At 55.2% G+C, this 20,473-nt stretch overlaps 10 protein-coding genes across 10 annotated transcripts; 5 read left to right on the forward strand and 5 right to left on the reverse strand.

Moving 5' to 3' along the window:
• Positions 1-79: 79 nt before the first annotated feature.
• Positions 80-2,888, reverse strand: B0T15DRAFT_164445 (ATP synthase regulation protein NCA2-domain-containing protein). The gene is made up of 3 exons (XM_062862146.1): positions 2,497-2,888; positions 741-2,425; positions 80-685 (listed from the first exon to the last, which is right to left on the reverse strand). Exons 1-3 carry the CDS (start codon positions 2,511-2,513, stop codon positions 336-338), a joined length of 2,052 nt encoding a protein of 683 aa, XP_062722872.1. The 5' UTR covers positions 2,514-2,888; the 3' UTR covers positions 80-335.
• A 725-nt stretch (positions 2,889-3,613) lies between these two features.
• B0T15DRAFT_566697 (methylsterol monooxygenase) lies at positions 3,614-5,268 on the forward strand. The gene is made up of 4 exons (XM_062870704.1): positions 3,614-3,785; positions 3,843-3,963; positions 4,023-4,166; positions 4,224-5,268. The coding sequence occupies exons 1-4, from the start codon at positions 3,769-3,771 to the stop codon at positions 4,875-4,877; spliced, it is 936 nt and encodes a 311-aa protein (XP_062722873.1). The 5' UTR covers positions 3,614-3,768; the 3' UTR covers positions 4,878-5,268.
• Positions 5,269-6,261, reverse strand: B0T15DRAFT_529163 (pterin 4 alpha carbinolamine dehydratase-domain-containing protein). Its single transcript, XM_062869090.1, has 3 exons — positions 5,736-6,261; positions 5,607-5,669; positions 5,269-5,528 (listed from the first exon to the last, which is right to left on the reverse strand). Exons 1-3 carry the CDS (start codon positions 6,105-6,107, stop codon positions 5,277-5,279), a joined length of 687 nt encoding a protein of 228 aa, XP_062722874.1. The 5' UTR covers positions 6,108-6,261; the 3' UTR covers positions 5,269-5,276.
• A 2,910-nt stretch (positions 6,262-9,171) lies between these two features.
• B0T15DRAFT_510408 (uncharacterized protein) lies at positions 9,172-9,851 on the forward strand (the record flags this gene model as incomplete). The annotated part of the gene is made up of 2 exons (XM_062867851.1): positions 9,172-9,303; positions 9,366-9,851. The coding sequence occupies 2 exons, from the start codon at positions 9,172-9,174 to the stop codon at positions 9,849-9,851; spliced, it is 618 nt and encodes a 205-aa protein (XP_062722875.1).
• Positions 9,852-10,456: 605 nt separating this feature from the next.
• Positions 10,457-13,237, reverse strand: B0T15DRAFT_164456 (ARP5-like protein). Its single transcript, XM_062862147.1, has 3 exons — positions 12,878-13,237; positions 12,493-12,813; positions 10,457-12,433 (listed from the first exon to the last, which is right to left on the reverse strand). Exons 1-3 carry the CDS (start codon positions 13,056-13,058, stop codon positions 10,575-10,577), a joined length of 2,361 nt encoding a protein of 786 aa, XP_062722876.1. The 5' UTR covers positions 13,059-13,237; the 3' UTR covers positions 10,457-10,574.
• On the reverse strand, positions 13,221-14,022 carry B0T15DRAFT_529173 (DASH complex subunit Dad4). Its single transcript, XM_062869091.1, has 5 exons — positions 13,860-14,022; positions 13,752-13,808; positions 13,651-13,695; positions 13,512-13,596; positions 13,221-13,445 (listed from the first exon to the last, which is right to left on the reverse strand). Exons 1-5 carry the CDS (start codon positions 13,860-13,862, stop codon positions 13,417-13,419), a joined length of 219 nt encoding a protein of 72 aa, XP_062722877.1. The 5' UTR covers positions 13,863-14,022; the 3' UTR covers positions 13,221-13,416.
• A 120-nt stretch (positions 14,023-14,142) lies between these two features.
• Positions 14,143-14,748, forward strand: B0T15DRAFT_492595 (YL1 nuclear protein C-terminal domain-containing protein; the record flags this gene model as incomplete). The annotated part of the gene is made up of 1 exon (XM_062866867.1): positions 14,143-14,748. One exon carries the CDS (start codon positions 14,143-14,145, stop codon positions 14,746-14,748), a length of 606 nt encoding a protein of 201 aa, XP_062722878.1.
• A 482-nt stretch (positions 14,749-15,230) lies between these two features.
• B0T15DRAFT_510411 (uncharacterized protein) lies at positions 15,231-15,678 on the forward strand (the record flags this gene model as incomplete). The annotated part of the gene is made up of 2 exons (XM_062867852.1): positions 15,231-15,436; positions 15,492-15,678. 2 exons carry the CDS (start codon positions 15,231-15,233, stop codon positions 15,676-15,678), a joined length of 393 nt encoding a protein of 130 aa, XP_062722879.1.
• A 690-nt stretch (positions 15,679-16,368) lies between these two features.
• On the forward strand, positions 16,369-17,547 carry B0T15DRAFT_164689 (Got1/Sft2-like family-domain-containing protein). Its single transcript, XM_062862148.1, has 4 exons — positions 16,369-16,631; positions 16,752-16,778; positions 16,914-16,978; positions 17,084-17,547. The coding sequence occupies exons 1-4, from the start codon at positions 16,601-16,603 to the stop codon at positions 17,381-17,383; spliced, it is 423 nt and encodes a 140-aa protein (XP_062722880.1). The 5' UTR covers positions 16,369-16,600; the 3' UTR covers positions 17,384-17,547.
• Positions 17,548-18,108: 561 nt separating this feature from the next.
• On the reverse strand, positions 18,109-18,851 carry B0T15DRAFT_492597 (profilin; the record flags this gene model as incomplete). The annotated part of the gene is made up of 5 exons (XM_062866868.1): positions 18,109-18,243; positions 18,317-18,475; positions 18,574-18,658; positions 18,737-18,752; positions 18,839-18,851. 5 exons carry the CDS (start codon positions 18,849-18,851, stop codon positions 18,109-18,111), a joined length of 408 nt encoding a protein of 135 aa, XP_062722881.1.
• Positions 18,852-20,473: the final 1,622 nt, after the last annotated feature.

Here is a 20,473-nt window from a genome sequence, read left to right on the forward strand (position 1 = left end):
AGTATCCGAAATGGAGAGCTCGCTAGGGTCAATCTCGTAGGGCAGAGCAATCGGGGATCGAGGCATTTGTTCTGAAGATAGAAGCCCCGTGTCACTTCCATGGTGGAGCTACTAACTACCTAAGTAGGTAAGGAGCCCCGGCAATAAGTCAACTACAATTTGAATCAAGCCAGTCCTATCTTTTATTGTACACCATGCGCCGCCAGTTTTCCGTATGCTATGCTATGTCGTTGCTATCGTTATGCAGTGTCTTCTTAGAATGCTCCCCCAGATACTCCGCTAGCTAAGATGACACAAACCGGTTCACACCCCTGCTACGCTCAGCTGTCAAGTAACTACTTCATCCTGCTCAACCACTCGGCATACGCCCAACGGATCCTGTCCAGCGCTTTCATCTGTACTTGGATCCCTTTGAGGTTGGCCAGCTCATCGAGGTCTTCGAGGAACTCCTTCTCAATGTCGCCCGGGAGCATGCCATGTGCCAGCTCCCGCAGAACATGGACTTCGCAGACTAAAAGACCGTGGTCGCGGTAGGAGATAACATTGTTCTGCGACGTGGTTGCCTCGGACAAGATTCTGTCGATTTTCCGCAGTACCCGGACGCTGCGTCTGACCCTCTGACTATGGCGCATACCCTTGCGGCTACCAAAGACTGTTCTGAGGTATCGGTAAACGCCGATTGAGACTAACGGCCGGTCAGTGGGTGAAATGAAGGTTCAGGGGCCAAACGCGGAGCTCACCAAGAACACCGGGAGTGAGCCCAACAAAGCCAAAGACCAACTCTTGACTCTTCAGCAAGGCATCGATCCCGCTGAGCGCCACCTCGAGGTCGACCTTGGTCTTCTGCACCTGGATGAGCAACGACCGGACGAGTTCCCCGCTGACGGCGCCCACGATCGGCCGCCGTAGGTCCTTCTCGTATGCTTTCAGAACGGGGGTCACATCGCCTTCCTTTACCTTGGACCGGATTTCCACAATTTGGCCGTCGGTAATGGCTGAGTTCCCAACTGCAATGTCGGGGTTATCGATCGCGAACTCAACCACCATCCGCTCGAGGCTATCGCGGTCGGCTTTCAGACTGTCCCGGCTCATAATTGCAAACTCGCTGTTGTCGTCGTGCCGGATCGTGCCGACGATCTTGCGGACAGGTTCGATGACCCAGTTGAACCAGAAGTCGCGAGCGGTGGCGCCAAAGTCCCGAATCCAGTTGATGATGTCATCTTGCCTATTGATGAGAATGCGCAGAATCGTGGAGGATGACACAAGAAGAGCGGCGGCTGGAAGCCAATACCTCACGATCCTTGATGGCCGTCCATTCTCGCTAGCAACCTCTGAGGCGGCGACTTGGTGGTATGGGAGCGAAGCCTCAAGAAGGCCGAGGAGTCGTCGGGCAAGGACAGCCGGTCTCTCGGCCGGATGCGAATCCTCGATGTGGATCGACAGTTCCGGATCCTCTTCGACACCTGCGAAAACCTTGTCTTCGAATTCCGAGACGCTGATATCCAGGGAAAGGACCGAGTGTAGGATCATGTCCATCAGCGCCACGCTGCGTTCCAGCATGCCCTTCCACTCGTCGCTGTATGTCTCATCGGCAGCCCCAAAATTGAGCCCCTCGTCCAGCAAGACTCCCAATCCCGTAGCCGTCATTTCTCGGAATTTCCGCAGTCTTGCTTGTTTGTGGCGGGCTTCCGAGCGGCCAATATCGACGCGAGAGAGGATCCTGCGCTGGATATTTCCGATAGATCTCTCTGCGATGCTCTGCCTTACGATACCATAGAACTGGCGCCAATGCCTGGATAATTCGGGATACAGAGATGAGAATCTTCCTGGTCTATGCGCAGCAGCACTCCCATCCTCCTGCTTCGACGCAAGGTCATCTCTTTCTGATGTCTGGCCGGCAATTTCATCACGGTACAAACGCTGAAAGCGATCCAAGCTTTCATAGTAGACTTCCCTCGTCCATCTCCACACGCGCAGCGGTGACGTTTGTACGGTGTAGATGAAGCTGTGCGGGTAGGAGGTTAGTACCTCGTCCCAGTACCATATATCGTCGCTCAGTGGAATGATCTGGTCAAGGAGGGTGCTCATCAAAAGGCCGTAGGTCTGCACGGTAGCCTTGCCCACCAACAGCCACTCAACGTCCGTCTGATACTGGCTCTTGGTCTCTAGCAACTCGACCGGCGGCGACTCCCCAGTCAAGCCAGACTGCCGAAGTAATCGCTGGATCCGCGATGCCGGCAGGTGAGCCCCTGAGACAGACCCAGACGACAGGGCCTTCACGATGCGCAGGAGCTCGTTGACGCGGGGTGAGGCGAGCGCAGAGGCCGCGGTGCCGTCAACAGCCTGTGGCTCAGCATCATGATCCGGGTGCGTCAGGGGCACCAGAGAGACCCGGTCAATGCGTGCATCCAGACGGCGAACCTGACTGCAGAGAGCAACAAGGAGGTTAACGATATGGGCTGGTTTGCAGACGGGAAGTCCCGGGTGAGCACTAACTCGGCCACAATCGACATTGTGATGCTCCAATCGAGTTTTGGAACGGTCCGAAGCCAGGGGAAGGGGGCCGGGCTGTGCAGAGACAGCTGCGCCCCTAGAGAATACGCGTGGACGGCAAGTGGCGAGTTTGGACCTCCAGAGCTCCGATAAACCTGACGTGCCGATCAGGCCATCGAGTGGTGTCGGATGCTGAACACTCCGGGACGCGCAAAAGGCTGGGCCGATCCGCAAGTGGAGGTTGGTTTTCTGGAGCCGAGAAATTTGGTTTGTTGTGGGCTAATTGTCGCCAGAGATACACTAGTGGCATGAGATCATGCCGTTGGGTTCGAATTCGGATCCAACCCGAAAGCGGCGAGGTTCACCTTAACATAAAGGTGTAGTTAAGACCAGGCGAGAAATGGCAAGACTCCTACAGACAAGCTTCCAGTCGGATTATGTTCTCGACAAAGAGAATGAAACTAACACAGGCCGATTGTGTGTTGCAACTGTGGGTTAGGCATTCATCATAGGTGCCTTGAAACGGCATTCCAAGCCTTGGAAATTCGGTTTCTGATGTTGTGGGTCTGTGGTATTCACGTACCTTACGTATTCCGTACCATGTATACGGTTGCCGCAGACCGCTTATCTGCATCTTTTGACTGTCTCGCGGAGTCGCGAGAGCGCGAGGGCGGATTCTCAGTAGGCACCTACATATGATATTCCCACGTTTCTGGATGGTGATAGCGACCTAATTCAACACCAAATCAGCCGCCACATGCAATTGAAACACACATAGTGCTTCGTATCGCTTGCCATTCGACCCAATGTAAAAGCGACAGTTTGCTGCATCGACACTATGATGCTTCTAACGGCTGTTTCGTGCTTGGCACTTGGCAGGTACGGATCTTCAGCTGGAGCTCGGGCCCACAGATCGTTCAACTGATTGCTGCGCATCAGCCAATGAGGATGTTCCCACTGCCCCATATACGGGGCTCGGCAGCCGGAAAGCCTTCCTCGACCGTGGGCCGATTCTGGTGCGATTGGCCGGTGGAACATTGCCATGCAGCCTCCAAGTCCAAGCCGATAAAAATCCAATTCCCCCTGATCTCTCTACCGCTCTCCCTCCTTCAAACAACATCACCTCACGACAGAGTATTGACCTTGTGGACGTATTTTCGCTCTCCGGTCCCAGCCTACAGTCCTCGGGTCGTCATTGGCATTTCTGGATTCGTTTCCTTTCATATCTCTTACATCTTCACCGTTGTGCAAGCTCTCGACGTCGGCATCGCCAAGATGGCGTCCGCCATTCTGTAAGACTCCTGACCACTTTGGCGTGGCTGGACCTCAAGCTGACGCGACACGTTCAGGAACTCGACCATCACAGGTCTGGGCTCGACCAACTTGACATCGGCAGCTACTCTCACAACCGTCTTCGAGGAGGTCTCAAAGTACAATGTCCACCTGAACGTCTTCGAGCGCCTCTGGGCCGTATGTGCAGTCCGGCTCCTTCCTCGCCGCTTGGATCACGATGCTGACTCGAGCTATAGTCCTACTATCTCTGGATGCAAAATGACACGATCGCGACGGGCATCTTGAGCTTCGTCATGCACGAGATCGTCTACTTCGGCCGGTCATTCCCATGGATGGTCATCGATGCGATCCCATACTTCAACAAGTACAAGATTCAGAACGTACGTGCCATGCATCCCCTCCTACGCAATGCTATGGACGTCGCTAACAGCATGTAGACCAAAATTCCGACATGGAAAGAGCAGTGGGAGTGCGCTGCGCTCGTCCTGCTCAGCCACTGCACGGTTGAGCTTCCCCAAATCTGGCTGTTCCACCCGATTGCGACCTACTTCGGCATGGACTATGGTGTTCCCTTCCCGTCAGCCTGGAAGATGGCGATGCATATCGCCATCTTCTTCGTCATCGAAGATACATGGCACTACTGGTTCCACCGGGCGCTGCACTACGGCCCGCTCTACAAATCGATCCACAAGCTGCATCACACATACAGCGCACCGTTTGGCCTCGCCGCCGAGTATGCATCACCGATCGAGGTTATGCTTCTGGGTATCGGTGTTGTGGGCTCCCCCATCCTCTGGGTCTCGCTCACGGGCGAGCTGCACCTTGTGACCATGTACGTGTGGATCCTCCTGCGTCTCTTCCAGGCTATCGACGCGCACAGCGGCTACGACTTCCCGTGGAGCCTGCGCCACATCCTGCCGTTCTGGGCTGGCGCGGATCACCACGACCTCCACCACGAGCGCTTCATTGGCAACTACTCGTCGAGCTTCAGGTGGTGGGACTACTTCCTCGACACCGAGGCGGGTGAGGCGGCCAGCAAGAAGCGCCGTGAGAGGAAGCTTGCAGAGATCCGGGCTAAGAAGGCTCAGTAAATGCGTTGCTGCCGTTGACGGTTGGGAGCGATGGCTGTCAGGATGCTGGCACTCCACGAGTGACGGACAATCCTCCCGAGACAGCGGGTCTGCCGCAAGTCAGATTGCCGCATGGTGATACATATCAGCGGGCTTCCACACGGGAAGGCGGATTGAAGAGGGAGTACTACTTCCGATGCAAAGTAGATATGATGTCTGTGATGAAACATAAAAAAGACACGGGATCCAGGAGGGCACTCACTGCGCAGGCAGATGATGTGGGACGACGCGGTCTGGCAGGCGTTGGCTGGGTCCATTAATCATAATACATTACGCTCTGTATATAACGCGTTACTATAGCCAGTCTTTAATACATGATAGAAGAAACAACTTCATTCGGTACAATACATACATGTATAGTTACCTGGCTGTTTTCGGAACACAGCAATCCCCTGCAGAACCAACCGCGCGGTTGGCCAGCCCAGACAAGCCACATGCCTGTTGTGACTGCTCACCTTGCTCAGCCCCTTGTTGCTGTCCCTGGGCCTGCTCAATGGGGATCTCGCCAAAGTCCTTGGCCAGCGCGTCGCATATCGCTGCCAGCTCGATGTCTTTGGCAGAAAGGCCCTTCGGGTGGTGGGTCGTCCAGCGGATAAAGGTTGTGTTGAAGACCTGGTTGAGGTTTTCAGCATTGCGGCAAGTGAAAGTGTAAAATATGGGTAGGGCAGCAGGAGAACGAGAGAGCCGTACGTTCGACCACTCCGGATGGTGGTTCTTGAGTTTGCATTGCAGCGCCACCGCTGTCATGAAGTCCTGGCAAATTCCTCCCGAGTCAGGCCCCACACAAACAAGTCTGGATGCGTGAACAAGCCAACTCACCCACGTCTTGGCGAACGTCTTGAACTTGAACTCCCGCTCAAGCGCCTCTCCCTCGGCGGCGAGCGTCCATCGTCCGCCGCTGGTCGTGAGCAGTGGGGCGAGTGAGGTTTCCAACGCCGCGGGATCCGAGCCAGTAGAGAACCTGGGCGGCAGACTGCTGCTGTTATTCATTTTGCTGTTTCTCGGCGAAAATCGCGTGAGATGCCGGATGATGAAAGTAGAAGACCGGTTTCGATGGTGAGCGGGCCGCAAGCTGGTTCGCGGGGTCAAGTTATAGGTGGCGTGGGCTACTGGGGCTAGAGTTGTCCGTTGCGAGTAGAATTCCGCCGTTGATGATATTCCCCCTTTGAGGAGAAGGAGTGATGGACGCATGGCTTTGAAGCAGAGCGGCTTGATGATGGAACATGAGTGAAGTCCCAGGCGTTGCGGATTCTGATACTGTATTTACACTTCGAAGCTTACCGATGTAGGTGTATGGTAAGGTATGGTACCCTTACGGATATTACAGGCTTGTTCACTCTCGCTGACATTGGCGGTCGAGAACTCGATTGTATGACAATGTACAGATCGAACCGACGGTTGGGTACTGGCATTGCGAATAGGCGGGGCAGGCTACTACCTCGCCTATCTACTACTACCTTACATACCTGTGTTATGATGAAAGGCTAGATCAGCATGAACCCAAGTGTAGGGAAGGCGGCTCACCTTGGATACAGGTAATCCGTGATTCATCCTGTCCAGCCACTAGCCGTCGATATGCCGTCGTCCAGTTGCAAGTGACACGACAGCCCACCATTCATTACGTTCCGATTCTTAGAATGCGATGAGGGCGGGAAATGGTTGACTACCAAATCCGACCCAGCAAAACACTAATCCGCCGCGACGTATATGAGAGCGATTGGAGATGAGATATCGCAACTCGCAAATCATAATCGCTGCGACGTACTAGATCTACGGACGCAGGGCACACCTACACAGTAGCTCGGCTGTACAGATACCTGTTCTCGTGTCACGGTGTGTCCTCGCGTCTGTAGTCCAAAGGGGAAGGTCTGCTGTATTCGGCGGTTTGATGATGCCCGCCTGCGTTGTCCTTCTCGCCCTGTTCATTCGCGTATTACTGATCCTCATTTGGGGTAAGTAGGAAAAGTCAAGCCTGTCTTCCGAACAATGGATCGTAGTGCGGTCGATGAGGTATGTGGTACCTTATCCATAGATGGAATGTACGGAAACTCTAATAATGCGTGCTGTGGTGCCCAATGACATGATACTACACATAGTAATCTGTACGCTCCTACTAAGCCGTGCCTTGTAGAAGTCGTCGAGAATGCAGATCAGGGACTGGATCGAAGCTCGATAGCACTCTCCATGTTGGCTTCAAGCTTGAGTCCATGGAAGTTCAGTGTGGCTGGTAAGTACTAGGTAGTACTGTAAGGAACGCTGCGCGGACAGTGTGGGCCTCGGGTCTCGCTTCTTATTTTATTACATAAGCCAACGCCGTCTCCCTTCCGGCATTCCTTTTCCATTCATCGGACTCGCATCTGCTGACAAAGCAATCATATCACAACCTAATATCTGCTGAGTCCTGGAAGGGCACGTCCAGTAGAGTGCTCAGCCGGTGTACTTGCCCGAGCCTCCGACGCGGCTTTGCTTTTGGGGATCTCTATTTTCATGGTGAACGGGGGAGAGGGTCTAAGCGCCGTGGCTTCACAATCCACCCGCCTTATATACGGCTCAGTCGGGCCAAATTGATAGGTGCCAGATTCGTACAGGAAGTTCAGCCACTCGAAAACCTCAAGCCCATCGAAGAATACTCTTGAAACCAATCCCGGACAGGTTCGTTTTCCCGTTTTGTCGCGTGCGGCTGTGCTCACTCATACTTTGATATAAGTTGCCCATCCACTCATCTCTGCTGACATAACCCTAGTTCTTATTTCTTAAAGACGCGCTTCTCCAGTCTCGGCATTTATTTGCGAGGTGTCGTTGCTGAGTCAGGGCAGTAATCACAAACGATGGCAAGCAACGCCAAGCCAGGTGAGTGTTTTAGCGTTTTTGCTCTGGCCCATTCCCCAGCAGTCTCCCATACAAGTCCAGGTCGAGATACCGCGCACACGACAAAAGGCAGAAATAGTTATGCCATGCAGCGTCTTCCCCGGCACCTTCTGCCGCCGCCTGCCAGGCAATATTACCGCACTGCAGTTCAAGTGTCGCAGTCTGCGAGTTGCATCAGGGTCCCTCCAGTGAGGGTGGCGGGAAAAAATTGGGAACCTATGCTGGGTCGTCTACCCGGAGCCTCCTACCATCATCACCAGACGTCACATCACATTGCTCGCGATTCGCCATGTTTGCCCGGCCAGACGCAGTTCCGTTGCTTCTTGTCTGCTTTCTTCGAGACAGTAAACTCGGGTGACATATATCCTTGTTATCCATGGCACTTGGCCTCTCGAAAGTAGCTCTGAACCTCTGTCAAAACAGCTTACGCCCTATTTTACTTACACCGGTTTTGGGGTGCTCCTGCTGCTTCCCGTCGCTGGAGTACAAGAAGGGCTGCGTCCCATCCGTGACCCCGCCCCCTGATATCCCTCCTTACCTAATTCCCGGTTCCTCCAGTCACCAATAAAACATTACGCACCACGTCGCGGCATCATCTTCTTGTAAGTCGACCGTTTGGGGTGGGACTCAGCCAGTGCCGTCCCTCTCCCTCGCTTTTCTCTTTCTTCTTGCCAGCTGCTGTTTTCTAGCCTTTGATTGGCAACGAAATGACTGCCCTTTCGCCATGGAAGACTAGCTCTGTTGTAGTCTCCGAGACGCTGCTTGGCCTTGGCGGCACCTGGATTTCTAATCGAAGCCCGGTGCCTCAGACCCGTTGTGCTGCATGGCTCCCACCCAGCTTCCTGGCCCTCCTCTTTCTGGTAATCAACTGGGGTGGCAATGGCCACCCTGCGCATTGGGGCTTCGAGCTACGTACATGTACATGCAGCCCGGATTCTGTTATTATTCCACAACTCCTACCTTCCCTCGTTCGAGGCGGTTCGGCCGTTCAGCAGGGGCCCTACCTGCCGGAGGCGCAACCCATATCCTATTAGCCAAGCCCACCACTCGAGTAGCACATACTGTATCTCATTCCCTTCTTCTCATACTAACAGGACTTCTGTTGCTAGAGCACAGTGCTCGAGGGCAACCATCAGTGGCTACTCCAGTTCCTGCGGCTCACTCGCAGCCGCCAGCCGAGGGATCCGGGTTCAACAAAACCGAGTCCGGCCCAGCTTCGCAACAGCTCCCATATGGATATAACAGCCACACGCAAATTCCACAAGGTACGGCGCTTATCGATCCCGAGCTGCGATCGAGCCACGAGCCGCCCGTCACAATCCCGGGCTACGCTCCCGTCCCGGCCATGATTCAACCTGGCGTACCAGTCGCTGATCAAGCAGTCGCCATGTCTGGTCCTCACGCACCAGTTGCTCCGGCCGTGGGGCCGGTACAGTCACCGGAGAGCAGCGCAGACGGACGCAAAGCTAAGCGTGAGCTGTCGCAATCGAAACGTGCCGCACAGAACAGGGCTGCCCAGGTCAGTGAGCCGACATTTGACTTCCCTGTACTGAATGCTGATCGAGTCGTTGGGTATCACAGAGAGCGTTCCGCCAACGCAAGGAGGGGTATATAAAGAGTCTCGAACAGCAAGTCCGCGACTATCAGAAGATGGAGGTCAGCTACAAGGCGCTCCAGTCAGAGCACTATCTCCTGACGGAGTACGTCGGGACGCTGCAGTCCCGGTTGCTAGAGACCCAGGGCGAGTACCCGCCGCCACCCCCGGGCCTCGAATTCACCCAACAGCCGCCTCCTTCTCGGCCCGATTCTGGAGCCACCACAGCCCAAGCCGCTGTCGCCGCCGGCGATCCCGCCGCTCCCGCGCCTAACCCAGTTGAAGTGGCAGCCCAGGCCGTCGCCGGCCTCAGCAGGGGCGAGCATCTTGCCGCCCGCCACCCTTACGCTCAGCCGGTCCGCGCTGATGACGACGCGACAACAGCCGAGGAGATCACGCGCCAGCTGCAAGCCGAAGGCGGCTCTGACCAGTTGCCTGCCGTTCCTGACGGCCTTCCTGCTGCCCCTATGTAGTTCCATATGGAGGAGAATCTTGTCTCGTATCGGGAGGATGTGGAAGGATAGGTGATATCAGCTTGTGATCCCCGTTGGGGGGGAAAGGTCCCCTAGTGCGGGCAGGTGAGTTGCTCTTCAGGATGCTGTTGGGCATTTCCTTCTCATTGGGCGCTCTACTTAATACGATTGGCGGGTGGCGCAGACGAGAGTGGGAGGCTGTTGCTTGCCGTCGTATCCTTCAATTTTCAATGGTGTACTCTTAAGGGATTTAGTTTGATTGGGGAGCAGGAACAGCGATGGCTTCCGAGTTAGCAGTATTCTTGCCCACACTTGTCTTATACCTGATTACGGTATAGGGTCTGTGTTGGGCCAGCGGCATCAGCTTTTCTTTGTGGTTGGACTACGTACCTAGCAGGAGATGATGTGGTGATTGTTGTTCCAAAGAAGACGAGGTGTCCTCCTCGCAAACGCTGCCAGGGTGACAAAGACACTCGTTCTTGAAACATGAAGTCATGGCCAGGAAAGTGAACAAAACAATGGGAGGCACAGCGTCTATTTCGCTCGTTTGCATAAGCCGGAGGACACCCGAGTCACCTCGCGCACTTCCGGTTCGTATCCCCCATTCTGTCTGTCGCCATCCGGAACTCCAACGCCTCAACCTGGTACAACTAGACCTTTAACATTACCGAGAAACATTCTTCTGTGGACGAGCGATCAGATCAAGCAAAGGCGTTTCCCAAATCATGTTCCTACAACTCGAGTCAGTGAAACCGCATCACCGGGATATATCCACGACACACGGAGAAAATGGGGAGGAAGAAGACAGGAATAACTTACCTTGATATACTCGCCGCCCTTCTCCAGATATTCCTCGCGCGTGATCCGCGCCCGTTTCGCCTCTTCGGTGCACGCCCATCCAGCCGCACCGCGCCACGCATCCAGCACCGCGTCCTGCGCCCGCCGGATCACAAGCGGAGCGCCCGCGGGCAGCAACGCGGTGAGGCCTGCGCGCAGGCGCTCATCGAAGTTCTGGAACAGGGTGTTTCCCCCCGTGAGGAAGACGTCGCGCAGGAAATCATCCGAGTTGCCTGGCCCGATGATGGACGGCAGGCGCTGCGTGAGGATGTCGCCCGCAATCTCAATGATGCCGGCCTGGTCGACGCCGGCGATGGCAGTCGGCTGGAAGAGCACCTCCGGCACGCGGATGCGTTCGACGTTGAGATGCAGCCGGTGGGTCTCGGCCGCGGAAGAAGGGTCGAAGGGCCGGGGCCCGTAGCGGAAGGCGTGCAGCAGCGACTTGGACCAGTCCTTTTGCGCGTCGAGCGTCTGTTCGTACGAGAAGTCCTTGTCGTAGGTGAGCAAGTCGGCTTCCAGCGCGCGGACGGCGGCTTCCAGGTCCTCTTCGCCCTCTTCCTCGTCATCGCTGTCGCCCTTATTGGCGCCGATCGCTACGCTACGGTAGACGCCCCAGTCAGCGTCGTCGGCGCCAAAGTCGTCGTCGTCCCCTCCGCGGCGGCGCTTGCGGCTTCCCGAGGCGTTAGTTGGGGCGTCCGACGCGAGGTTGGCGATGTTCTTCATGCGGATTTGACTCGCGAGGGACTTGCGGTTGCCAAGGTCCGCTTTGAGACGTTCTCGCTCTTTGATCTGGGCCAATTTGGCGAGGCGTGCCTGGCGCTTATCCTCGAGCCAGCCTTCCAAGTCATTGATTCGCCGCTCTTCGTCGAGGCGAGCCTCCTCTGCTATCCTAGCCTTTTCGGCCTCCTTCTCGGCCTTGGCTCGTGCGCGTGCATCGTGGTTGGATTTCAAGAGGCGCTGTTGACGCTTCTGTTTCAGCCCGGCCTCGTCTAACTGGTCGTCTGGTACGTCGAGAAGGCTAAAGTCAGGGGCTTCTTGCTCCTCCTCTTGCTCGCCACCGAGGTCTTTTGTCCGCGCCCGCTTGATCGATCGCTCAAGTTCCCGGATCATCCGCTCCAGAGCTGCCTCGTCCTTAACCTCGGCTTCGTCAAGCAGTCGCTTCGTCTCCTTCTTGCTTTGGTCGGCTATTCTCCGCTGCACGTCCTTGTAGTACTCCAGCTCCTGCTCCTTCTTCATCAATCTCTCCAGGCGCATTTTGGCGGCCTGCTCCTGCAGTCTCCGACCGCTTTCCTTCTTCCTTTCAGCGATTCGGGCCAGCTCCTCTTCTGATTTCTGTACAACCACTTCTTCGGTATAGGGGTACTGGACGATACGCTCCCTTTCCTCCAGGCCTGTCCAATCCAGATACCGAGTCACTTCTTGGTCGTAATCTAGCGAGACGTAGCAGAAGTCCCGGACCATCTGTTCCATCTGCGAAGAGTTAAGCTTCCCAGGAAATCCTGAGTAGTATTTGAGCTTGACGAGCTTTAGGAGGTATTCAGCGGCGTGCCAGCCTCCCCAGTTCAGCCTTATTGCCTGCGACAGCATTGCCTTGGCGTTGTAGACGGGGATTAGGTGGGTGGCGCTGTAGGACGACGACACAACTAGTCCGGTCTGGCCTTTGTTGTGGCGATATGAGAAGAGTGAGTCGATTCCATAGACGACGCTAGGGGCGCTGTAGCACTCGAAGACCATCTCGCTCATCGCTTCACCAACGAATCAGCAAGTGGGAGAACAATGCGGAAATATAGGGGTAGGGACCCACTCTTCCTCGAGTATGGAAGGTTGGCAACGGCCTCCGTCATGACAATGGGCATGTCAATGCCACACTCCACCCCGTTCATGCCGAGCTTGATGAACACATGGTCGAGAACGTGCTCCATGGCATCCCAGTTGCTGACGATTCCGGTGCCGGCTTCGAACGCATTGCGGATGTGTCCACGGGCGGTGGTGTCTGCGAAGCAATCCTGGCCGGCGAAGGAAAAGGTTTTGTTTGCTTTCCGGTCACGATACTTAGACATGATGGGAGGTATCGCTAGGCGCGGCTTGGCCTCGAACGACCACCCTGCCCGGACGGCAGATGAGCCTGCGGGGGAGCGATGTCAGCGAGATTCAGCTTCAACAGTGCGCGGCACCTGGGCCTGCCCTACCATTGTCGATGACGATGGCGGCTTCTCCTTCTGGTTGCGCCAAGGCCCGTTCCCTGCCATCTAATTGCGGCGGCAGATATTTCTCAAATCTGGCCTCTTTGACGGGATACAGTGTTGGTGGAGGCAGGTTCTTCCAGTTGTCTCTTCGCCCGACGGGCTCGTCTATCGCAGAGGGTGCCATGGTGTAATGATTGGATGAGCGCGCTCACGACGTTGGTGCAGGCTGCAGGTTTATGCTATGGCATTAATGGGCGCATTTTGTTCGAAAACGGTTCTTGCTGTCTGCTGTACGGAGCCAACACCTCTCCACGTGAGGGAGAACTTGAGAACCGCAGAGGTGCAACCTCGAGTGGCGGCTGGAGCTTACCATGGGTGTTTGGGGCTGCAGCACAGGGATCGCGTCCCGTCGTCACACGCACAGTGCAATCAATACGGAGATTATCGCGGGTCCAACCAGCCTTCGTGAGTTGTACGGTAATTACGTAAACGGCACACCTAGACCCAAAACAAGAAAGCCATGACCACAAACACCACCGTCTTCATGCTGGATCTTTAAGGTTGTCGGTTGCTATAGCGATTTGGTATCGTTAGGCATGTCCTCTCCGAGACCAAGGTATAGGTCTATCAGGCTTACCCTCCAAGTGAAACAACACATTCGATTGGTAGTTTTTGAACATCTGGGCAACAAGCTCTATGTTCATGTTTTGAATGTTGATCTCCTAGGGAGATGTCAACGAAAGCGGCATTCTGTCGGAATTACCTCATGTGCTTACCTGGAGAGTCTTGTTCATCACCACAATAGCTTCGTTAAGTTTCTCCTGTTATGCATGGGGATGAGCATGTTGGTTCAAGCGCCGAGTTAAGGTCAACATACCACATTGGTGATAATACGTGACAGAAGTAGGTTCTGCTGATGTTCGTGCGGGCTCTCCTGATCTAATGAGCGAGCGCTTCTGGCAAAGTAGGATTAGAGGGCTCATACCATCGTCGCGACCCCTAGTGTCGTTATGCTGAGAAGCCTATCGACAAATCTGGAGGTTCGAAGGTTGACTTTCTGGTCAACCTGGAACTTACAGACAGCTGTGGGCCCGCAGAACGGGAGACAGTGCGAGTAAGGCAGGACGGTGAAGTGGGGCAGAAACCGCCAGCCTCAGGTCCAGATCTGGAACACTGTCCCATTCATCACAGCAGCATCAGCACTCCATCCTGAATGTCCTCTGACAACACCGTGAGAACCCATCAGTTTCTCTCGTCCACACCTCAACATGTCGAACCCAGAAGCGCAGGCGGCGCAGGCGGTGCACCAAGCGCTCATGGAGCAACTCGACATTCACTCAATCCCTAAAACCTTCCGGAACCCTCACTGGCGCCCCAACCAACGCCGCAACAAGAACATCAAGACAATTCTGGGCGACGCGTCACGCAAGGAAGCCTCCGTCATTGCAACTCCCCAAGACGAAAGCGGTGCAGCGACCCCCGCTGCGCAAGACAACGACGGCCTCTCCACGAGTGGTACTTCCACGCCAGCAAACCCTTCGACTGGCGGCGCCGCCAACCTCCAACCGAACCTCGCGCAAGCATCGCGTAGCCTGTCCAAGCTTGTGCTGGAGAAGTCGCTAGCCGCACCTTCCAAACCGGCAAGCGGCGTCCCATCAGCGCCAACAGCAACCTATACCAACATCGAAAGCGCCCCCAGCCTGGCGCCGTTGAAGCATTACTGTGATGTAACGGGCCTGCCAGCACCTTACCTGGATCCCAAGACGAGAATGAGATACCACAATCGGGAAGTGTTTGCCACAATTAGGACTCTACCACAGGGCGTTGCAGAGCAGTTCCTGGAGGCGAGAGGCGCGCATACTGTGCTTAAGTAAAGGGCGTGCCTAGGTACTTGTACCTTGGTAATAGAAGAAGACGGAGGTCGAGCCGGGACTGTGAATTGCTGCTGCGTCTATCACCGTACGCACCTACCTCCAGGCACCTTACTACTAGTAGTCTGGGGTAGGAGCACTTCTAACCTGGGCCGCGACTGCTCTCAATGTTTCCAAAACCCGGTTTGAGAATCCAAACACGGATCGCTCCCGCCCCGGTGTTACGCCTTACAACTGAGGTGCCTCGACCGCATTCGCTGCGCCGCGACATACCACAATCAACGATGCATTTGTCTATATCGATGTTCGACCATATTGTATTGTCTAGCGGTCATTAGCCGGGGTACTGCTGCGCTCTCCGAGAATTATCGACCGCTTCGCTGCTCTCACGCGGAACCCGCGCCTACCTCCCACTCCATCTTGCACCGCTGAGCAGATTCAGGCATCATTCGATATTCCACTGCAGTTCAACCTGGCGATCAACAATGGCCACCTCGGCCCCCGAAATCACACCCCGGCAGCCCATGCAAGAAATCCCTGGATCGCCTTTAGTTCGGGATTTCGGGCGGTACAATGTGTATACCCCGACTGGCTCCATCACTCCCACGCCGAGCGCTCAAACGGATGTGCCGTTGCTGCCAACCAGTAACCCAGTTCCGTCTACGCCCAGCGGCATCGATGAAAAGCCTCGGTGAGCCTCACTCCCCCTGATGACTCGCATCGAGTCACTAACCAACACTCGTTAGCAAGCGGGCGAGATGGCGGCGGTTTCTCAAGCAGATCAACGGGTGCATGCTCGGAAAGGAAAAGGCGTCAGTGTACTGGTACGCCAGCCTTCTGTCTGTCATCGCCGCCCTGATCGTCACACTCTCGAGCATTTTCGGCTGGCCGCCGTTGCCGATCTGGGAGTACCTCCGGCACGTGGCGGGCTGAATGGAGAGGGATACGCTAGGTTGCTGCCGGGTATCGAAGGGAGAGGGATGGAACAGTATCGGCTCAGGATCCTGCACGCCGCAAGAGACAACTGGGCGCGCCATTGGGACGAGGTGGTGAGTGAGCTGTTGGGGATATCGCCGCGGGACGGATAACATGCATTTTATCCATACATCTGTACGTGTACGACCAACAAAGTCAAGCCCCAACTACGCACTCGTTGCCTTTCGGCAGCAAGATGACAGTCGACGCTCCGGCTTAATCGTGATCAGGTTGCTCTTTGCCTTATTTTCTGTCGACAGATCACCGAGAAAGGATTGAAAGAACCAAACTCAGTTGCTCCAACAGTTGTTGGAGCCGTCGCGGCAAACTCAAAGTTGGAGAGAGATAATAACCCACCTTGAGCTCCTAACACCGAGCTTTGCAAGTGTCAAGGTCCAAGACCTCCGGTTTGATGGAAGATACCATGTAGGCCATACAACTATACGTCGCCTTAAGTTGTTCAAGAAGCAGTCTTCAGGACGTCTCCAGTTTCTGCCCTGCCGGTGACACCGATCCCATGGTCTCTGGGGTTCAATTGCTTCAGCAACATGTTGGTGTGGAAGCAAAGTCGAAGATGAGCACTGCAGCTCAAAAATCGTGCCGGAGCCAAGAAAAAGGGGCTCGAGCTCTTGGATCAATCGCCCAATCAGAGGGCGAAAGTACTTGAGCTTGCCTGCCGGATCGTGGACAAGGCACCCTGGCGCTCTGACTCGCAGCGTTGGCGGCTTGTTTCGCCCTTTCGTGGCTGAATGCGCGGCGCATTCAATCAATTGATGCAAGCAATGATGGTTATGTTTTCATTACTTGCGCTCACATAGACGCCAACTTCAGAAGAAGTCTCTAGCAGACTGCTCCAATATAGGTCTATATCCCAGACGAGATGCCGACCATGTGGTTATCAGACTCTCAAAGTCAGTTCTCTCACATGCCACTGCATCATCTCCTATCGCCGGGGCGATTTCCGCCCGCGGTCCCAGAACCGGGCAGACACACAGCACTTGGACACGGCCGCTAATGTGCATCTCCTACAGAAATCGGAGTCGCCTTTTGCTCCGGCGGTATGTCTAGCCCTCATTGACCCTCTATCCCTGACGTGCTCGGTGATGACGACGGATCTCTTCCCGACGACGACAATAAGACACCGCAATTCGACACCCTAGAAGCAACAACTAACAATGCTCCCTCGCGAACAGGCGGTTTCTTTCTAATAGGCGGCGTCCTCCTCTTCTTTGACCGCGCAATGCTTGCAATGGGCAATGTACTACTTTCCCCTGCCGGCTCACCCTCTTCCCCCCAATCGCTCCCTCTTCGATTAATCTCTCTGTAGCCTCCTACTAACCACCTCTCCCTCTGTCTTGGGTAGATCCTCTTCCTCATAGGCCTAACGATCATCATCGGTCCACAAAAGACAGCCCTCTTCTTCGCGCGCAAGCAAAAAGCCAAAGGCACGGCGGCCTTCTTCGGAGGGCTGGCGCTTATCCTGCTACGGTGGCCGCTAATCGGGTTCCTGGTGGAGCTGTACGGCATTATGGTCTTATTCGGCGACTTCCTCGGAACGATTGCCGGGTTCGCGCGGAACGTGCCGGTGGTCGGGCCGTATATCGGTATGGCGGTGGACAGGACTGGGTTGGGCGCGCGGAGGAACGCCGAGCTGCCTGTCTAAAACAGCCTTGCGTCACACAGTTGGGTAGGATTCCCGGGAAAAGTATTCATTCAGTTCTGGAACGAGTCTCGACAAGAATCGAGAATCGACTGTATAATGTGGAGGGTTCAATTTCCCCGCACGAAGACAACGCGCTCTAATGACACCACCCTGTTTCGGGCAACATCCGGCGCAGAGGACGAAGACATGGAGAAGGAAAAGAGTTGCACGAGGTTGAGCGATACTATACAGCTTCGTTGGCCGGTCCCTCGGTGAAAGGGGGTTTATCATGACGGCGTTGGCCAATGTTATACCCGTGTTCTAATAAGGGGTATTTGGCACTGGAAGATGAGCGTTGTGTGTACGACAGAGTGGGGAAGCTATAGACATCAGCACAATCAACACGGGGAGAATGGGCAGGCTAGATCGGGAAACACCATGCATGAAGAGACCAGGAGGAACGTGATTTACAAAGGGGATTTTCGAATATCCGGGTCTTGGCTCAGGCAACTACGAAACGGCGTGCGGCATCATGACGCTTCCTCACCCATGGGGTTATTGGGTCATCGACAAGCTCATTGGTGGTCTCCTTGTCCCCTTGCTCGAGTCTATTATGTGCCGACGGCTCCCAAAATAAAATGGTACTGACTCAAAGTGAAAGGTTGGTCCTGCGTCAAAACCCCCCCTGACTATCCAGCCTCAACACCCGAAAGCGCCTCCACACACACGACATAAAGGAGGCACGCTTAGTAGCCATGCTTGATCAGGTAGTCGGCGAGCGATTCAACGGTCTGTGTCGCGTTGCCGGCCTGGGCGTTCTCGCCATAGTGGGTGATAAGGATGGCCTGTCCCGTCTTCACGACGCAGATTCCTGTCTTACCCTGTATGATGCGGTTGTTGTCTCAGCGAGCTGTCGATTTCAAGAGCGGGGTCGGGGGCAAAGGAGAGACGTACATGGCGGCCGTAGACGTGGCGGTCCTCGATTCTTGTGGCCACATAGCGCTCGCCCGCGACATGGATGCCATCCGAGTAGGCCTTGATCACAGCCGGACCATCTTTCTTGTCTTGCTCGTTCAGGATGCTGATAAGGTTCTTGAGCTCATCGGCGCCGACCTGAGACATGGTGTTAGGCCGTGTGCTTCCGTCTTCAGGTGGATTGAGACAAGGGGGATTGTCGATGGTCGACGGAGGGAGGGGGGATCCGATCTTACTGAGAAACCTTCGGTCGCGGCCCAAGTGCTGTCGCCGGCGGCGCTGACGATCACGGCCTTGTCGATGTGGCCGGAGCCAACGAGGCTTAGGAATGCGTTAGTAGACAGACTCGGATCACCTATAACCCTTTTTCGGCTAGCGGATGAGGTTAGAATGTCGTACCTAGTATCGACGTAGGCTACGGCAAGCTCTATGTTAGCTTCCAATCCCAGGTTCCTGAGCAAGAATAAGAGGTGGTTCGGCTGTGACGAGAGCATCGCGTACCTTGCCAGGACATGACGTGCGCAACGGTCTTTGCAAACTGGGAATTTTGGAGTTCAGGGGTTTGGGCTGGAGATTAAAAGTTTACGTAGGGCAGCGACGTTTCGCGGTGAGCTGTTCGGCAGTGTTTGCAGAAGTGTGTTGTCGGTGTGGACAGTCCAGTTTCGGCTTTCATTCCTCCAAGATCCAAAGACCCTCATAGCCCCGCCAGTCCGGGCAGATCACAGGCCAGGGAGGGGTAAGTCTGTGTTATGTAAGCACAACGGTTCCACGAGCAGACCGCCATTATCGCAGAACTCGCCGCCGCTGCTGACTCCAATCACCATGGGACCGCAACTTGGAACCTTTTGGTCGCAAGTGCCCAACGGCGGGAGGAGCCGCAACGGGTTTGGCAGACAATTAACCCTGCGCCAACTCATCGAGACTGCGGTCTCCATCCTCATGGCCAGCGTCAGCAGTTATTCCACAATCGACCATTTCTTACGGACTGTACACACATCACACTGACAGCGAAGACGAAGAAAGTCGGTTCTGTGATCTGCAACCTGCCACGTCCCCAAAATCGCGTTGGCGCCCGGACAACCGCGCCTTGTGTTTACTTACCGCCCACCTCGGCATACTGCAGACAAGATCCGTCTGGCTTAGATTTTACCCGACATTCAAGGGGCTCCCGTGGCCGTTCTCATTTGGTCACAATTTCTTACCTCGCTACCCTCCGTACCGGTGTCGCCGACGTGTTAGCCTGATAGCGCGCAAGTCGAAGAGGCGGCCCAATTCATCATCACTGATGGCGCGAGTCCGGGCAGATCACGCAAATCGCTTGCTCTAACACCGCCAATTCGACACCGCTCAAACAAGGTTCTAGAAGGTCAACAGAACGCCGGATTTACCCGTTCTAGCGCGTACCTAATCGCCTCATGCCGCCGCCAGCACACCAACGCGATCTACCCAACGCCGCAGCCTGCTTCCTGAAGGTTTCACAGGCTTGCCGTCAATTGCCTGCTTATTCCCATCCAGAGGCTCATTCACAACCATTTGTTGATGAGAGCCGAATCCAAAATGCACGCATTCCCTGGCCTGGGGTTTTGTGGAGATCTATATGTTTGAAACCTAGTCCCGCGAGTCCCGTAGTTTGACCCCTGTCCTCGGGACCGGTGATGGATGTCTCGTCTTGGCGTCAGCATCGTGGCCGGCAAGATCAGACGACAACGCACAAGAAGTGTGACACGCGACACATTCAACTTCCTCTAGTTATTGGTATCAACTGGAGCGAGGAATGTACTGTGCATATCCTTCTGCTCCCTCAGCATCCTTTCACATATCAAACGGACAACAGCCTGCTGGTGCATCAGCACATTGCCGGCTTCCTGTGTTTGGGGACGATGTGGCCCTGTCCCGGCAAGACTTGCTCATTTCTGCTCAGCCTCGGATCCTCTCATTTCAACGTCGTCGCAGCTGCAGCGAGGGGTCACCATGCCATCTCAACGTCGATCGATCTTGCTCAGGGTTCGGAACATTCCAGCCCTTGGCGCCCCGCCTAGTCGTGTGCTGCCCCTTGAAGGAGCAGTGTCATTTTACACTAGTAGAGATGGAATTCGCAAGCCCGCCTTCTTCAGGAAAAGGTGATGTTTCGTCAGG

Source organism: Chaetomium strumarium (genome assembly GCF_033439665.1).
Source record: "Chaetomium strumarium strain CBS 333.67 chromosome Unknown B0T15scaffold_3, whole genome shotgun sequence".
NCBI classification, from domain to species: domain Eukaryota; kingdom Fungi; phylum Ascomycota; class Sordariomycetes; order Sordariales; family Chaetomiaceae; genus Chaetomium; species Chaetomium strumarium.

What these genes read in the sequence shown, in the direction of transcription:
- B0T15DRAFT_529173 (XM_062869091.1), bottom strand. An exon ending in CACGTATTATCACCAATGTG is followed by an intron (nt 13,696 to 13,751) that starts GTATGTTGACCT and finishes CATGCATAACAG; the next exon opens with GAGAAACTTAACGAAGCTAT. An exon ending in TGATGAACAAGACTCTCCAG is followed by an intron (nt 13,597 to 13,650) that starts GTAAGCACATGA and finishes ACATCTCCCTAG; the next exon opens with GAGATCAACATTCAAAACAT.
- B0T15DRAFT_566697 (XM_062870704.1), top strand. An exon ending in TCTTCGAGCGCCTCTGGGCC is followed by an intron (nt 3,964 to 4,022) that starts GTATGTGCAGTC and finishes CTCGAGCTATAG; the next exon opens with TCCTACTATCTCTGGATGCA. An exon ending in ACAAGTACAAGATTCAGAAC is followed by an intron (nt 4,167 to 4,223) that starts GTACGTGCCATG and finishes AACAGCATGTAG; the next exon opens with ACCAAAATTCCGACATGGAA.
- B0T15DRAFT_529163 (XM_062869090.1), bottom strand. Translation starts at nt 6,107, where the DNA reads ATGCGTCCATCACTCCTTCTCCTCAAAGGGGGAATATCATCAACGGCG. An exon ending in AGACGTTCGCCAAGACGTGG is followed by an intron (nt 5,670 to 5,735) that starts GTGAGTTGGCTT and finishes GGAATTTGCCAG; the next exon opens with GACTTCATGACAGCGGTGGC. An exon ending in ACCATCCGGAGTGGTCGAAC is followed by an intron (nt 5,529 to 5,606) that starts GTACGGCTCTCT and finishes AACCTCAACCAG; the next exon opens with GTCTTCAACACAACCTTTAT.
- B0T15DRAFT_164689 (XM_062862148.1), top strand. Translation starts at nt 16,601, where the DNA reads ATGCCGACCATGTGGTTATCAGACTCTCAAA. An exon ending in GTGGTTATCAGACTCTCAAA is followed by an intron (nt 16,632 to 16,751) that starts GTCAGTTCTCTC and finishes CATCTCCTACAG; the next exon opens with AAATCGGAGTCGCCTTTTGC. An exon ending in CAATGCTTGCAATGGGCAAT is followed by an intron (nt 16,979 to 17,083) that starts GTACTACTTTCC and finishes TGTCTTGGGTAG; the next exon opens with ATCCTCTTCCTCATAGGCCT.
- B0T15DRAFT_164456 (XM_062862147.1), bottom strand. Translation starts at nt 13,058, where the DNA reads ATGGCACCCTCTGCGATAGACGAGCCCGTCGGGCGAAGAGACAACTGG. An exon ending in CGCCATCGTCATCGACAATG is followed by an intron (nt 12,814 to 12,877) that starts GTAGGGCAGGCC and finishes GCTCCCCCGCAG; the next exon opens with GCTCATCTGCCGTCCGGGCA. An exon ending in CCTTCCATACTCGAGGAAGA is followed by an intron (nt 12,434 to 12,492) that starts GTGGGTCCCTAC and finishes TCGTTGGTGAAG; the next exon opens with CGATGAGCGAGATGGTCTTC.
- B0T15DRAFT_164445 (XM_062862146.1), bottom strand. An exon ending in GCTCACTCCCGGTGTTCTTG is followed by an intron (nt 686 to 740) that starts GTGAGCTCCGCG and finishes ACCGGCCGTTAG; the next exon opens with TCTCAATCGGCGTTTACCGA.